This window comes from Curcuma longa, chromosome 1 (genome assembly GCF_044706935.1).
Source record: "Curcuma longa cultivar G26 ecotype Majalengka, Jawa Barat chromosome 1, ITB_CL_G26_1.1, whole genome shotgun sequence".
Lineage (NCBI taxonomy): Eukaryota > Viridiplantae > Streptophyta > Magnoliopsida > Zingiberales > Zingiberaceae > Curcuma > Curcuma longa.
The window spans coordinates 11664128-11678093 of record NC_133861.1 but is presented as its reverse complement, the minus strand read 5'-3'; the positions used below and the strand labels follow the sequence as shown (position 1 = coordinate 11678093).

General features: G+C 37.0%; 2 protein-coding genes across 2 annotated transcripts; one reads left to right on the top strand and one right to left on the bottom strand.

Moving 5' to 3' along the window:
• Positions 1 to 7264: 7264 nt before the first annotated feature.
• LOC141830235 (ruBisCO large subunit-binding protein subunit beta, chloroplastic-like) lies at positions 7265 to 11397 on the top strand. The gene is made up of 14 exons (XM_074717724.1): positions 7265 to 7518; positions 7623 to 7748; positions 8783 to 8920; positions 9003 to 9098; positions 9191 to 9433; positions 9544 to 9778; positions 9876 to 10045; positions 10132 to 10209; positions 10308 to 10379; positions 10455 to 10559; positions 10666 to 10758; positions 10851 to 10943; positions 11026 to 11149; positions 11217 to 11397. The coding sequence occupies exons 1-14, from the start codon at positions 7276 to 7278 to the stop codon at positions 11228 to 11230; spliced, it is 1830 nt and encodes a 609-aa protein (XP_074573825.1). The 5' UTR covers positions 7265 to 7275; the 3' UTR covers positions 11231 to 11397.
• A 196-nt stretch (positions 11398 to 11593) lies between these two features.
• LOC141830300 (uncharacterized) lies at positions 11594 to 13674 on the bottom strand. Its single transcript, XM_074717754.1, has 2 exons — positions 12278 to 13674; positions 11594 to 11905 (listed from the first exon to the last, which is right to left on the bottom strand). Exon 1 carries the CDS (start codon positions 13583 to 13585, stop codon positions 12290 to 12292), a length of 1296 nt encoding a protein of 431 aa, XP_074573855.1. The 5' UTR covers positions 13586 to 13674; the 3' UTR covers positions 11594 to 11905; positions 12278 to 12289.
• Positions 13675 to 13966: the final 292 nt, after the last annotated feature.

The following is a 13966-nucleotide window of genomic DNA, read 5'->3' as shown; positions in this document are numbered from 1 at the left end:
GTTAATTAGGGACCGATTTCATTTCGGTCCCTACTTAGGGAACGATTTTAATTTTCGGTCCCTAAAATAGGGACCAATTCTAATTTTCGGTCGGTAAAATTAATATTAAAATAGAGGATTGAAATTTTTTTACTGATCTTAGTGACCGAATTCATATTCGGTCTCTAATATTAGGGACCGATTCGTAATTCGGTCCCTAAATTATGGGCCGAATTAAAAATTGGTCCCTAAATTCTGATTACTTTTTTCCTCTTGGTTTCCTCATGCTCGATTTTCCCCCACCTTCCTAAAATATGGACCGAATTAGGGACCGCATTGTAAATCGATCCCTAAATTAGGGACCGAATTAGGGATGTGCATGAAAGATGAATTCATGTTCCTTACCGTGCTTATTCCAGGTCCAAAGAATCCAAAAGAGAAGATAGATATATTTTTGCAACATCTTATTGCGGAGTTGAATGAATTATGGAATATAGGGTCTCCGACTTATGATATTGCAAGTAAAAGTAATTTTACCATGAAAGCTGCTTTATTATGGACGATTAGTGATTTTCCAGCATACTCAATGTTGTCTGGTTGGAGCACGGCTGGTAAGTTGGCATGTTCACATTGCATGATAGAGTCAGAGGCATTTTCATTACCTTGTAGTGGTAAAATATCTTGGTTTGATAATCATCGCAAATTTTTACCAAAAGAACACCCTTTCAGACGAAATAAGAAAGAGTTCATAAAGAATATTGTGGTCAGAAAACAACCGCCTGTAATCAAATCAGGAGAGGAAGTCCTTCAAGAAATAGACAACTATGGATTTGTATCAGTAAATCAGATGGGTTCTGAAGACTTAAATAAATATATTGCTAAGGTATGCAAGTGTGGTTGGAAGAAACAAAGCATATTTTGGGAGTTGTCATATTGGAAGTATTTGCTCATTCGAAATAATTTAGATGTGATGCATGTGGAGAAGAATTGTTTCGATAATATTTTCAATACTGTAATGAATGTGATGGGCAAAACTAAAGACACGGTAAAATCTTGTGAGGAATTGAAACAATTAGTTAACAGACCTGAGTTACATCAAAATGAAGCAACTGGAAAATTTCCAAAGGCTTGCTATACATTGGACAAAGAAAGTAAACAGATATTGTGCAATTGGTTGAAAGAAGTCAAATTCCCTGATGGTTATGCTTCAAATATGGCTCGATGTGTGGATATGACAAAATTAAGAATGTTTGGTATGAAGAGTCATGACTGCCATGTATTTATGCAAAGACTTATTCCAATTGCCTTCCATGATCTGCTTCCTAATAATGTTTGGCAAGCACTTACAGAATTGAGTAATTTTTTTAGAAATTTAACATCGAGGGTTATCATGACATCAGAAATGATTCGGTTGGAGTCTGAGATTCCTATTATTCTTTGTAAACTTGAGCGTATATTCCCACCTAGTTTTTTTGATTCAATGGAACATCTACCAGTTCATTTACCTTATGAGGCACAATTAGCTGGTCCTGTGCAGTACAGATGGATGTATCCTTTTGAACGATTTTTGAGGAGATTAAAGAATAATGTTCGCAACAAAGCAAGAGTTGAAGGATCTATATGCAATGCTTATCTAGTTGAAGAAGCATCTTATTTTTGTTCATATTATTTTGCTAATAATGTGAAAAATAGGCATCGCAAGTGCCCTCGAAATTCAGATGATGCTCAACCGATAGATCCAGAGATGCTATCTATTTTCAAGTTTCCTGGTAAGCCAATCGGTGCATCTGTTAATCGATGGTTAAGTCCAAAAGAATATCATGCAGCCAGGACATACATACTCCTCAACTGTGATGAGGTCAAACCCTACTTGAAGTGAGTTAACTTATAATTTGATGTAATTTTAACATTATTGATGTTGTTCCTAAGATATGTGTTTAATTGATTTGTATTGACAGCTTATATGAACAACAACTACAAATTCAAAATCCATCAATAAGTGCAAGTGAGATAGACAAAAAGATAGAGACGGATTTCGCAATTTGGTTTGAAATATATGTAAGTTAGACATGTATCTATTTTCCAGCTTATATTATAAAAAATTTATATCATAACTATTTTTTGTAGGTGAAGGACCGTAGAATTTCAAATGTACAAGATGAAAGGTTAAAAAATATTGCATCAGGACCTCTCCGTAATATAAGAGTCTTTTCGGGTTATTATGTGAATGGTTTGAAATTTCATGTGGCACAACACGATGCACATACAGTTACCTCTAATTCAGGAGTTTGCGTAAAAGGATCTACCACCAACACTGGTATTGAATATGATTATTATGGCATACTTGATGAAATTATTGAGGTTGAATATCCTGCTTTACCGATAAAAAGATGTGTGTTATTCAAATGTTCTTGGTATGATCCGACTCCAAGAACAGGTACTAGAATACATCTCAATTACAATTTAGTTGAGGTTCATGCGAATAAAAGATTCACCAAGTTTGAACCTTTTATTTTTGCGTTACAAGCTGGACAAGTTTTGTATCTTGAATACCCAACGAAGAGAAGGAGATCTAGTGAATGGTTATCAGTTTGTCGAATCAAGGCTCGGTCGAACATAGATATGCCGAACTCCATTACGATCCAAAATCATGATGCATTTCAGAATGAGGAAGTGGAAAATCATTCAGTAAATTCAGATATTCAATCTACACCTCAATTATTGATAGATGTCAATGCCACTTACGAGGAAATAGATGATGGAGAGATGTCCAACAGTGATGAACTAATTGAGTCTAGTGATGAACAATTAGAGACTTTTAATGTTAATTAATCAGATTGTAATTATGATTAAACCTTAGAGTTTCAAAATGATATGTTCATGTATATGCTTGTTTTTTATTTACATGTTGGATTGTGTATGTGTTATAATTGTATTTTGCAGATATAGCTATGTCAGACACTCCACCAGTACACACCGGGCAGACTGTGTTACGTATTGTTGGGGGATGGTATTATTGTTATAAGTAATTCAAATTCGTTTCTTCTTTTATAATGAATAATGAAATATATTTTTCATATAGTTTTGTTCCAAATGGTCATGGTGTCGCGGCAATGATTTCAAAAAAATTAAAAGAACGACAGTGCGTTTCTGGTCATACATGGAGGCATGTAGACCCAGACATGAAAGAATTTTATTATCATGAATTTTTGGTAAGTAATATGAAATTTTTTTTACTTTCCATTATTGTGTGATACTAATATTTTTGATATTTTTGTAGAAAAAATATACCTGGGAGCCAGGTCAGGAAGAAGAATTCAAAAAGACATGGAATACGTATTGTCAAAAATTGTACAAAGATCTATTGTATACATGGAGAAAAGGTGGAAAAAAACCCACATATATACTAGATGAAGTGTGGGATGCATGGCAAAGGGTTTGGGCTGCAGAAAAATGGCAGCGAAATGCAACGACTGCTCAGAACAATAGAAATGCTGATGTTGGTGGCACGAGCGCTGGATCTTCAAAACATACCGCGGGATCACGATCTTTTGTAGAGCATGCAATCGAGTTGGTAAGTTTAGAATAACAATTTTTTTTTTGCATCCATAACTTTTAAATTTTATTTATTTTATTTTTCAGGAAAATACTTTACATAGACCGGGTACTAGCTGGGAGATATTTCGCAGTACCCATAAAAAAAAAGATGGCACTTTTGTAGATGCGAGATCCAAGGCCATAGATGTAAGAATATCCATTTGACTACTACTACTACTACAACTAATTTTCAAAATAATGACTATGTATATTAATTATTTAGTTTCTAATACAACTACTTTTTTTAACAGGATGATATGATCAATCGAGTTGCACAGGCATCTCAGCCTGATGCAGAGGGGGGTGATGCAGTCACTCTTTCAGATGAAGTTATAAATGATATATACTATGATGTAGTTGGTGGAACAAAGAAGAACGCCCTCTACGGCCTTGGCTCCCATGCGCGGGTTGTCTATAATCATGCTATGGCTCCTAGGATTAGGGGTTGATTTAGTACACAATCTAATGAAGTTAATGAATTACGAAAAGAAAATCAAGCACTGAAAGATCGGGTCACAGCACTAGAGCAGTCTCAGCAGTCTGTGGCTGAGCAAGTTAGGATGGCTGTAGAGCAGTCAGAGCGATCTATGGAAGACCGATGTTCACTTTAATTGAAATGTACTGAACTATGGCAAATGTATTGAAATAATGCCTACCACTTTCTCTTAGTTGAGTGAGCTGTTGCATAGATTCTTTTAAAATTTTGGAACTTAAAGAGGCTCTAAGTGAATTTACCCAAACTATAGGAAGCGCCCCTCCAATTTGCTACTGTTATATACCTTATTAAATTCAAAGTTCAAATGCATGTATGCAAACTATTGGATGAAAGGACTCTAACCTTGATGTCCTCATTTTTCTCTTGATAAGTTGTTTCTAAAAAATGTCTTTTTTTTGGAGGTGATATTGTTGAATCATTGGATCTCTTATTATGCTGTTCTACTCTATCATGGAAATTATATTCTGTCTCCTTACTTTAAAGTTTAAATGTATATTTCTCTGGACTAGGATGTTAGGACCTCATCGGCACCAATCATAGAGGAAGTTAGTGCTGCTCATACTGTTGTGAGCCATGGATTTGAAGAAGCAGTGGAGTTTAAGCCAGTGGAGCACCCATCCGAGCCAATAGTCTATGATCAACCAGTTGCATGCCCACTGCCAGAACCTTCAATAATAAATGTAGGTGGCTTCAAACTCATGAAGAATAATTAGATTAATAATTAATCTACCATTGTAAATTGGTATTGCTGATATGCCATGCCATGCTTATTCCTCTTCATAACTTTTCCCCTTGTAGAATATTCAGATAAGGATGAGTTGCTTTTCTTTTCTATCAGACACAGATTCAATCTTAAATTTTCATGGTGATTTTTTATTTAAAGAAGCCAATATATTGAAGTAATATTTTAGAATTTGTCATTTATTATCCAGATTATGGATATTGTCAATCAGTTATTGGTTCCCATGCAGCTGGAGATGTCCATTTTTGCACTTCACCAAACATTTATGCTTAATTAGAAAATGCAGATAGAGGAAAGTTATTAGATTTATTTTACCCAAGTTCTGTTATCGGCATTTTGTACACAATTTTTAGTGACAAACCTACCCTTAATCATTTCTGTAGCAAAAGAATGTTGCGTGAAATAAGGGTGTGCTAGTATGCAATGCCTTCCTGTATTGAGGTATACCAACATTTCAAAGAATGTTTACTATTGTTATTGACTTTATAAATATCAGTGGAAATGCATCTACCTACTATATACTAATCTGTGAAGCTGTAGATGAGATTTAATTTCTCAAAGATTTAGATGTAGCAATTGATGGACCATCATTCATGAGCATCCAAACCATCAATTTTGAAAGAGACTGATATCTAGGTTGGTGTCTGTTAATGATGGAGCAGATAAATATCTTTAAGTTGCTGTAGGAATTCAGCTTCAGTTTTGGTGTAATGATTCATTATTTTTTTGCAAAGTGTCAAAGATTTCTTTCAACTGAGTGATAAACATATTATGATTTTATCAGTGTTCTTGGATTTTCTTTCAGTGAGAATTTGGAACTTTTTGAGAGCAGAAAATTCTTCTGACACTGCGATATGCATGAACTTGTTATGATTTTATTTCTGTTTGCAAGAATATGGAATTTTGCTGGCACTAGAACTAATGATGGATTGCATTGAGGAGAAAGGGATATGTCTCTTATTTAACAATTCAGGGTTGATGTGAAAACATCTAGAAAGATGCATCTATATAGCCCCTATACTTTTATCATTTTCACACCCTTATCAAGAAAAACTAACATATAGTACTTTTTTTTTGGTTTAATATCTTTCTGCTCAACAAAATGATAACCACTCTATGTGCTCTTGGTTCTCTTGAAATGTCTGACTTGATAGACATGAAAGTTGTTGTTTCATTATTGAATATTGACTCATGAATACTAAAAAATCTATCTTCCATTAAGCAGCTAAGCTACATTTACTCGAGTTTGGATTTTGCTTCTCACTACATAGCAACAAAATTTTGTTTTCCTACTTTTCTACCTCAGTAATACATAATAACTAAGTCTAGACATAGGCCATCTGTTTGAAGGGTAACTGATGGAGACAAGTTGTTGCTTCCTCTAAAATGTATATAACCACAGGAAAAATGATTCCAAAGCTCAGCGTAATTTGGATAATGATGAACCTATTTGGGAAGTAATGTAAATGGGAAGTAATGCGAAGTCTGACAGTTCCACAATTGAAAGTTGAAGTTCGAGAAGTCTCTTTTATTTAGTAAAAGTTTTCATTGTTCGCAAGAAATTGTAAGAGTCACTAGATGTTCCATGCCTCTCGGTTGTATTTGATTAGTTGATCACTAGAAGTTTATATTTTTATTTTTATCACAAACTTCAAATTTGGATAGGAATGCACCATCAACTTATTTGTTGTCCTTGTGAGTTTTAGCTCATCTATGATTAATATCGCTTGATAGAATGCTTGTAATTGTATAGGCTACTTAGGTTGCTTTCTCATGTGCAATAGTGTTTTGCCCAGCAAAGCATAGATGCCTATATCAATGAAACCATAGTGCACGTTCAGTGTATCTTAGCAACATCTATTGTGTTTGTGTATTGATGGATGGGCTAATCGGGAAATAAAGTCAATCACAGAATAATCTTTAGGCCTAACTTGGCATGGTTAAGAAAAGCTATTTTTGCATTATATTTTTCTCCCTCAGATCCCATGGAAGCTTGCATGATTATTATGGAAACATCTTTTGTTAAAACAGCCATGAAAAACTTAAAAGCGTTGGTCACTGAATATTGGAGACATGGAAATATTATTAAAATGGTCTTATATTATTAAAAGCTTCGTTTAACGATTCAACATTTAGAAAGTCTATTGCATCACCCAGAGACATGGAAATAACTACCTTGAGAGTTATATCTTGTCCATGTAGTTTGTTTAACAGTTTGTATGTATGTTTTTTTTTTATTATTATTTGTTACCATTTTGTACTCTCCTGTTTCATGGGATCTCCTCTTGTAGGTCAAAACAAATCATGTAACTCTACAAAGATGGTTCTTCAATCAGTATTTGGAAGATAAGGGTGTTTATCTGCTAATGTATTTATGGATGATCCTTTAACTAATTTAGTTGTGAATCTCAGTTTCCATTTTGTTTGGTTATGAAATATTTATGTTTCTTATCAGCAGTCCATGGCTTCAACTTTCTACACAATGTCTACTTTTGGAGCGGTTGCTTCTCCTAGCTCCACAACAGACAATAAGATGCTAGCTTCTAGGCAGAAGCTTTCTTCTCTTGCTTCTATGTCACCTAGTTTAAACATCAGCAACAACAAGTTGAGCTTCAGTCGTCGAAGAAGAGGGAACTGTATGATTAATGCTATGGCTAAGGAGTTATACTTCAATAAAGATGGCTCAGCCATCAAAAAGCTACAAGTATGCTTTGTTAACTGTAAATGCTTACCACAATGTGTTTTATTACGCTGTAGATATCTTTTTTTTTTTGTCTATTACATAAAATCCATTTTGGGTGTCATCAGAATGGTGTCAACAAGCTTGCTGATCTTGTTGGGGTTACACTCGGTCCAAAGGGAAGAAATGTTGTCTTGGAAAGCAAGTATGGATCACCTAAGATTGTGAATGATGGGGTTACAGTAGCAAAAGAGGTAGGCAAGTTGGTGTTTCCTTTTTCTCATGCCTGAGTCATCATGATATGTCCCATTCTTGTTTGATATACATGATTATGGCTACTTGTGCCTGCATAGGCAGTATGGAATGAAAAGCTAACCATACTCTATGCACTAGCGACATTGAGAAAAAAGTATGCTAGCTATCTCCTTCATGATTGTCCTTTCAACTGTTTTTATATTCTTTTCCTCTTACTAGGAATATGAACAATAGCAACGAACAAACATTGTGTTCCAACTATGCAAAATCCACGTAGATGTTTTCCCTCCATTGAACTCTATAAATGGCTATATCACAACTAATATCTTACGCTGGTAGTTACTTCATCATTGTTCTGGAAAGTGGCTGCTGCCTGCCAGGTTTATTCAAGGAGGATTTTATTGTATCTATTTATTGGCTGCGAAAGGAATATATGGGTTCAATCAAAGTCATGGTGTCAAGTCATTTCAATTTCAATATTGACTTGATTACACCAATTTATACTTTAAAAGAAAAAATAATATCCATTGATTGTTTAGGTGATAATTTTAAGTTTTCTTTTATATGGATTGGTTAGGTTGGTTAACATGCAACATTATATGGATAATTAAGCTGATTTGTAATACATTCTATTTGGAATTTATGAATTTTTTTGGATGTTTAATTGAAAATGTGAAATGATAGATGTATTTATTTATTGATTTTTATAAGTTATTTAATTTGATATTTATTCAGTAAACGCAAATATATATCTGAACACATGATTGAAATTGTTTAATGTGATATTTTTGTTGTTTTTTAAATATGTATTGCATTTGTGTTATGCGGAGGCCTGGCCAAATACCCCATTTATATGCTTTCAGAAAACTTATTGTTCATAGACATTCTAGTTGTCAAGATTCACAAATCGAAGAGTTCCTTTTTTCCTTCTTCAATTGTAAAAGAAATTCATATGTCAAGCTTTACTCCTCTTTAGATAGTCCTCTGTTTATTCATGCAATATTGAACCTTTGTAACTTTTAACTTATGATAGGTTGAACTAGAGGATCCTGTTGAGAACATTGGTGCCAAACTAGTCAGACAAGCTGCTGCTAAGACCAATGATTTGGCTGGGGATGGAACTACTACATCTGTTGTTCTTGCTCAAGGCATGATTGCAGAAGGTGTTAAGGTACACTATCCAAATCAACGTTTTTTTATGGCAGATAATCGATCAAATTATCCCCCTTACTATAGAGTGGATTATTGTGTAGGTAGTTGCAGCTGGTGCTAATCCTGTTCAGATTACTCGTGGTATTGAAAAAACTGCCAAAGCATTAGTTGGTGAACTTAAGAAGATGTCTAAGGATGTAGGCTGAGTTTTTTTGTCAGATTACATTACTCATCTAACTAATGTCAAGTCTGGCTGATTAGAATCTGATGTTGGTATTGTGTGTTGCAGGTTGAAGACAGTGAACTTGCAGATGTTGCTGCAGTTAGTGCTGGTAACAATTATGAAATAGGAAATATGATAGCTGAGGCAATGAGCAAGGTCGGAAGGAAGGGTGTGGTTACCCTTGAAGAAGGGAAAAGTGCTGAAAACAATCTTTATGTAGTTGAGGGAATGCAATTTGATCGTGGATACATTTCCCCATACTTTGTTACAGACAGTGAAAAGATGACTGCTGAATATGAGAATTGCAAGGTTTAATCTTACCACGAGTGCACCTTTTCTTTCTTAATATCAGAGATTTCTTTTATAGGTTTCTTTTACAGTCTGTAAGCTTGTATTAATTCATATTTGGCCGTTTATAGTTGCTTCTGGTTGACAAGAAGATCACAAACGCAAGAGATCTTGTCAATGTTTTGGAAGATGCTATAAGAGGTGGGTACCCAGTAGTCATAATTGCTGAAGATATTGAACAAGAAGCTCTGGCAACTCTTGTTGTGAATAAATTAAGAGGGGCATTGAAGATTGCTGCACTTAAAGCCCCAGGTTTTGGGGAGCGCAAAAGTCAGTACCTGGATGACATTGCAATACTGACAGGAGGTAGATTATCTCTTTCATAATGACTCATTAAGATATATTCTCTATATTACTTGTTAATTTATTCTTCTTAAGATTCTATCTCATATTGTTTGTGCAGCTACCGTGATCAGAGAAGAGGTTGGCCTTTCCCTGGATAAAGCTGACAAAGATGTCTTGGGTACTGCCGCCAAGGTTGTACTTACAAAAGATTCAACCACCATAGTTGGTGACGGTAGTACTCAGGAGGAAGTAAATAAAAGAGTAGTTCAGATCAGGAATCTAATCGAGGTTGTATTCTGTGGGAAGATATTATTTGCTTTAATTAATTGCTTTGGAAAAAAAAAATCTCAGTAAAGTTCATTATGTATGTCTAGGTTTCAGAGCAAGAATATGACAAGGAAAAACTTAACGAGAGAATAGCAAAGCTTTCTGGTGGTGTTGCTGTTATTCAGGTAGACCAAAGCAATTATTTTGAGCTTTCAATGTGTTAGTAGTTTCTTGTTTCTGCCGATAGGTCTTGTTAATTCTCTCTCATTTCAAACTTTTGCAGGTTGGAGCACAAACCGAAACTGAACTAAAAGAGAAAAAACTGAGAGTTGAAGATGCTCTTAATGCTACAAAGGTCATTGTGCTAGCTTTTAACTATCCCATCTAAAATGATAGTTTATTATATGTTTCAAATTGTGTTTATGTTTAGGCTGCTGTCGAGGAAGGTATTGTGGTCGGTGGTGGTTGTGCTCTGTTGCGGCTATGTTCGAAAGTTGATGCCATCAAAGAGACTCTCGAAAATGATGAGCAGAAGGTTAGCAGGATTCCTCCTGCATTAAGAAACTTATCCACGCAATCATGTGTGTTTGCATAACCAGCTGATCTTTGTCAAATATTTCCTTTTGTTGCAACTTTCACAGGTTGGAGCAGACATCGTCAAGAGGGCTTTGAGCTACCCACTGAAGTTGATCGCTAAAAATGCCGGTGTCAATGGAAGCGTAGTCACTGAGAAGGTATCGGATCTATCACTTGCGCGGTTCGACGAACTGATTTTCTTTTAATGTTATTCAAATTATGCAACGATATTGTCTGGTGATTGCCTTAGGTTTTGTCCAATGAAAATTACAAAGTTGGTTATAATGCTGCTACTGGCAAATATGAGGATTTGATGGCTGCGGGTATAATCGACCCCACCAAGGTCTGTGTGTTTCGATTACTTCTACATTCACATCCTCACCTGTGATTTGTTCCTCATCGTGCCGCTCTTCTCCATGAGACAGGTGGTGAGGTGTTGCTTGGAGCATGCTGCTTCAGTAGCTAAGACTTTTCTCACTTCAGACGTTGTGGTCGTCGACATCAAGGAGCCTGAGCCTGTGCCTGTAGGAAACCCCATGGATAACTCAGGTACTCCGAACGCATCAGTGTTTCCTTTGATGATTCGCTATGATGCTTACACTTTTGCTTGTTGCAGGTTATGGCTACTAATTATGCAGAGATCTTATGTTGTCTGCTGCGAGTTTGATCAAATGCTTAGATTTATCTGCGCACGAAGTTGAACTTAGATTGAGTTGATAACGAGAGGCTAGTTTCAGAGCTGCAATTTTATTCAGAATTTTGTTTCCACTTAATCCGTGTCCGTATCTTGTTTCCAATTATTTGACTTGCAGAAAGCAAAAACTAGATCTCTGTCAAATAACCTTGCCCAGCATGGCCAATATCCTATCAGAACTCAGTTTCCAACCAAGAACCTAATGTTTGAGCACCAGATTGCTGCAACAAAATGAAACTGTCATGGAATAAATATTCATTAGGCATATCGACTAATGTAAACTGTCACAAACGAGGATATAAAACTGGATGAGGAAGGATTAACATGCAACTAAACCATCCACATGGCCCAACAAGAGCATGACAATGTACTGACTACAGCTAACATTTTGAGCAAGTAAAAATGAACTCTCCCTAAAACCTGCATTTGGGAAATGCAATTACATCACCTCTAGAAATATTACTGTCTATACCACAGAATTATAAACTACATCATCTGCATAGCTTTCCAACTGCTGTAATCCTTCAGGCTACCCTTGACACAAGTTTGAGCAGAAAACAAATACACCATCTGCTCATCTTATCCTGAATACCTCAGCCATTTCTCCAAGTCTGAGCAGAAAAAAAAAAGAATTTACTAAAGCAAATAGTCATGACATAGTTTATAGATCCAAAAATTTTCTGAGCAGAAACCAATCAAAATTTCAAAGGCTTAATGACTAAATTAAGATATATTATCAAGAAAACTTAAAATATTCAAGAGCGAGTTTGCCAATCATCTTCAGTAAAGAATTAGCAGACCAAATGGAAAAAATCATTTGTTCTTCATATTCCCTGTCTGATACAAAAGCTAAGGAAATGAGAAGGCCATAGAATAAAAAGATTTATGATGAAAAGTGACTATAAATCTGAAGAAAAAAAATGTAAACAAGAAGAATGCTTTAGAAATAGTCTCAAGTGCAATACTAGCAGATAGATACGTACCTATGAAAGGGCTCAATATAACATGCTTGGATAAACCCAAATTGGAGAAGGCCACTTTAGCAAGTTACGCTTAGTGAAGTCAAGCGGATGTTCCCCTGCGGCAGTGTTGCTAGTTGGAGCATCCAACGAAAATTCATGCCAATCATCAAACTCACGGTCAACATAATAAATACAGTTGCTCCTTCCTCCCCATCTGCCTGGATGGGCGCAAGATATTGCAAAGTTACTCTCTTCGATATCGAGGAACAATGCCCAATCTCCCAAATTATCTACCTTCAACCATGTTGGCTGCCCCGAGAAGTCCAAGAAGTACACAACAAAACAGAAACCTGTTTCTTCCCCAAATGGAACCATGCGTATCAGCATGAGCTTGCCGTCACACTCAACCATCCGGCTACTGGATCCAAAAGCCACTGCCCAGCTGGAGCTTTCCCCGCGCCACTGCACTGTGAATTCTTTCAGGCCGAAAGAGGGGGAAAACTGCAGAGAATATAATGTTTCGCAACTGCTCAACACAAAAATATTGTCTTTGAAAGCCATGACACTAATTATGAAAAAATAATGCTGTTCAAAGGAGCATTCTTTCCAGCTGCTGCTTCCCACTTGCCACAGGAATAGGCTATGCTTCTCGCACAAAAGGAGATGGGAACCTGGGGATGAAAGAGGGCCAGTTAAGGCTCCGAAGTAGAAGCGGTGGGATTTGGGGAGGGTGGGCAGGCGGAGCTCCTCCCCGGTGAATGCGTCGGCCACAACAACACCAAGGCGGTTGCGGAAGATGAGCTGACCGTAGGAAGAGCCGAGAAGGGTCAGGCGGAGGGTCTCCGAAGTGACCATAGAGTGACCGCTGGAAAAGGATCCGGAGGGAGACATCAGGCGGCATCGAGGAGGTTCGATCCATTTGTGAGCGCCGAATCCGACACATGGGAGAATAAGGAGAGGCGGACGGCCATACGAGGCGGAAGAGAAGTAGGAGCGGAAGACGGAGCGCCAGGATCGGCATACGGAGGCAACTAAGAACAGGTCGCGGAGGGAGGGGAGGCGGTCGAGGACGGAAAGGAGGAGCAAATCTGGCAAGTCAGACCAGCGGTCCTCGGCGGCGGGGGACTGAGACGCGGCTAGATTGGTACAGTCAGAGGCGGGAGGCTGGCGCCGCTGATTTCGATTGGTGCGGTCGAGGAATGACCGGCGAAGCGAATCACGGAGGCCAGACCTGCCTTCGTCAGATCCGGGATGCGGAGGCGCGGGCGAACGGCGACGCCGACGTCGTCGCCGCTTATTTCCTCCGGTGGCGCGGCGGCGATTCTCCATTTTTGTGTAGCCCTAGTTGGTAGAGGACGAGGTCAAGCAGAGCATCGTCGGGCATTCACACTTCACATCCCGTCCGTTCATTTTTCAACGCTCCCTTTTATTTTTTCGCCTTTTTTTATTCTTTCTGTAATATTTCTTAATTTTCAGTTTTTCCCCCAATCGAAAACTAAAAATTATTATCTGATCATCAATATTTCAGTAAATAAATTAATTAGAAGATTTTTTTTTTTACATACGTAATCTTTGATCGTTTTAAAAATATTTTTTAAAAAGGTAAATTTCGAGAGTAAATAAAACATTTCAACTAGAAAAAGGGGGAAAGACGTGTGTGGACAATTTTCAGTTTTTCCCCCAATCGAAAACTAAAAATTATTATCTGAT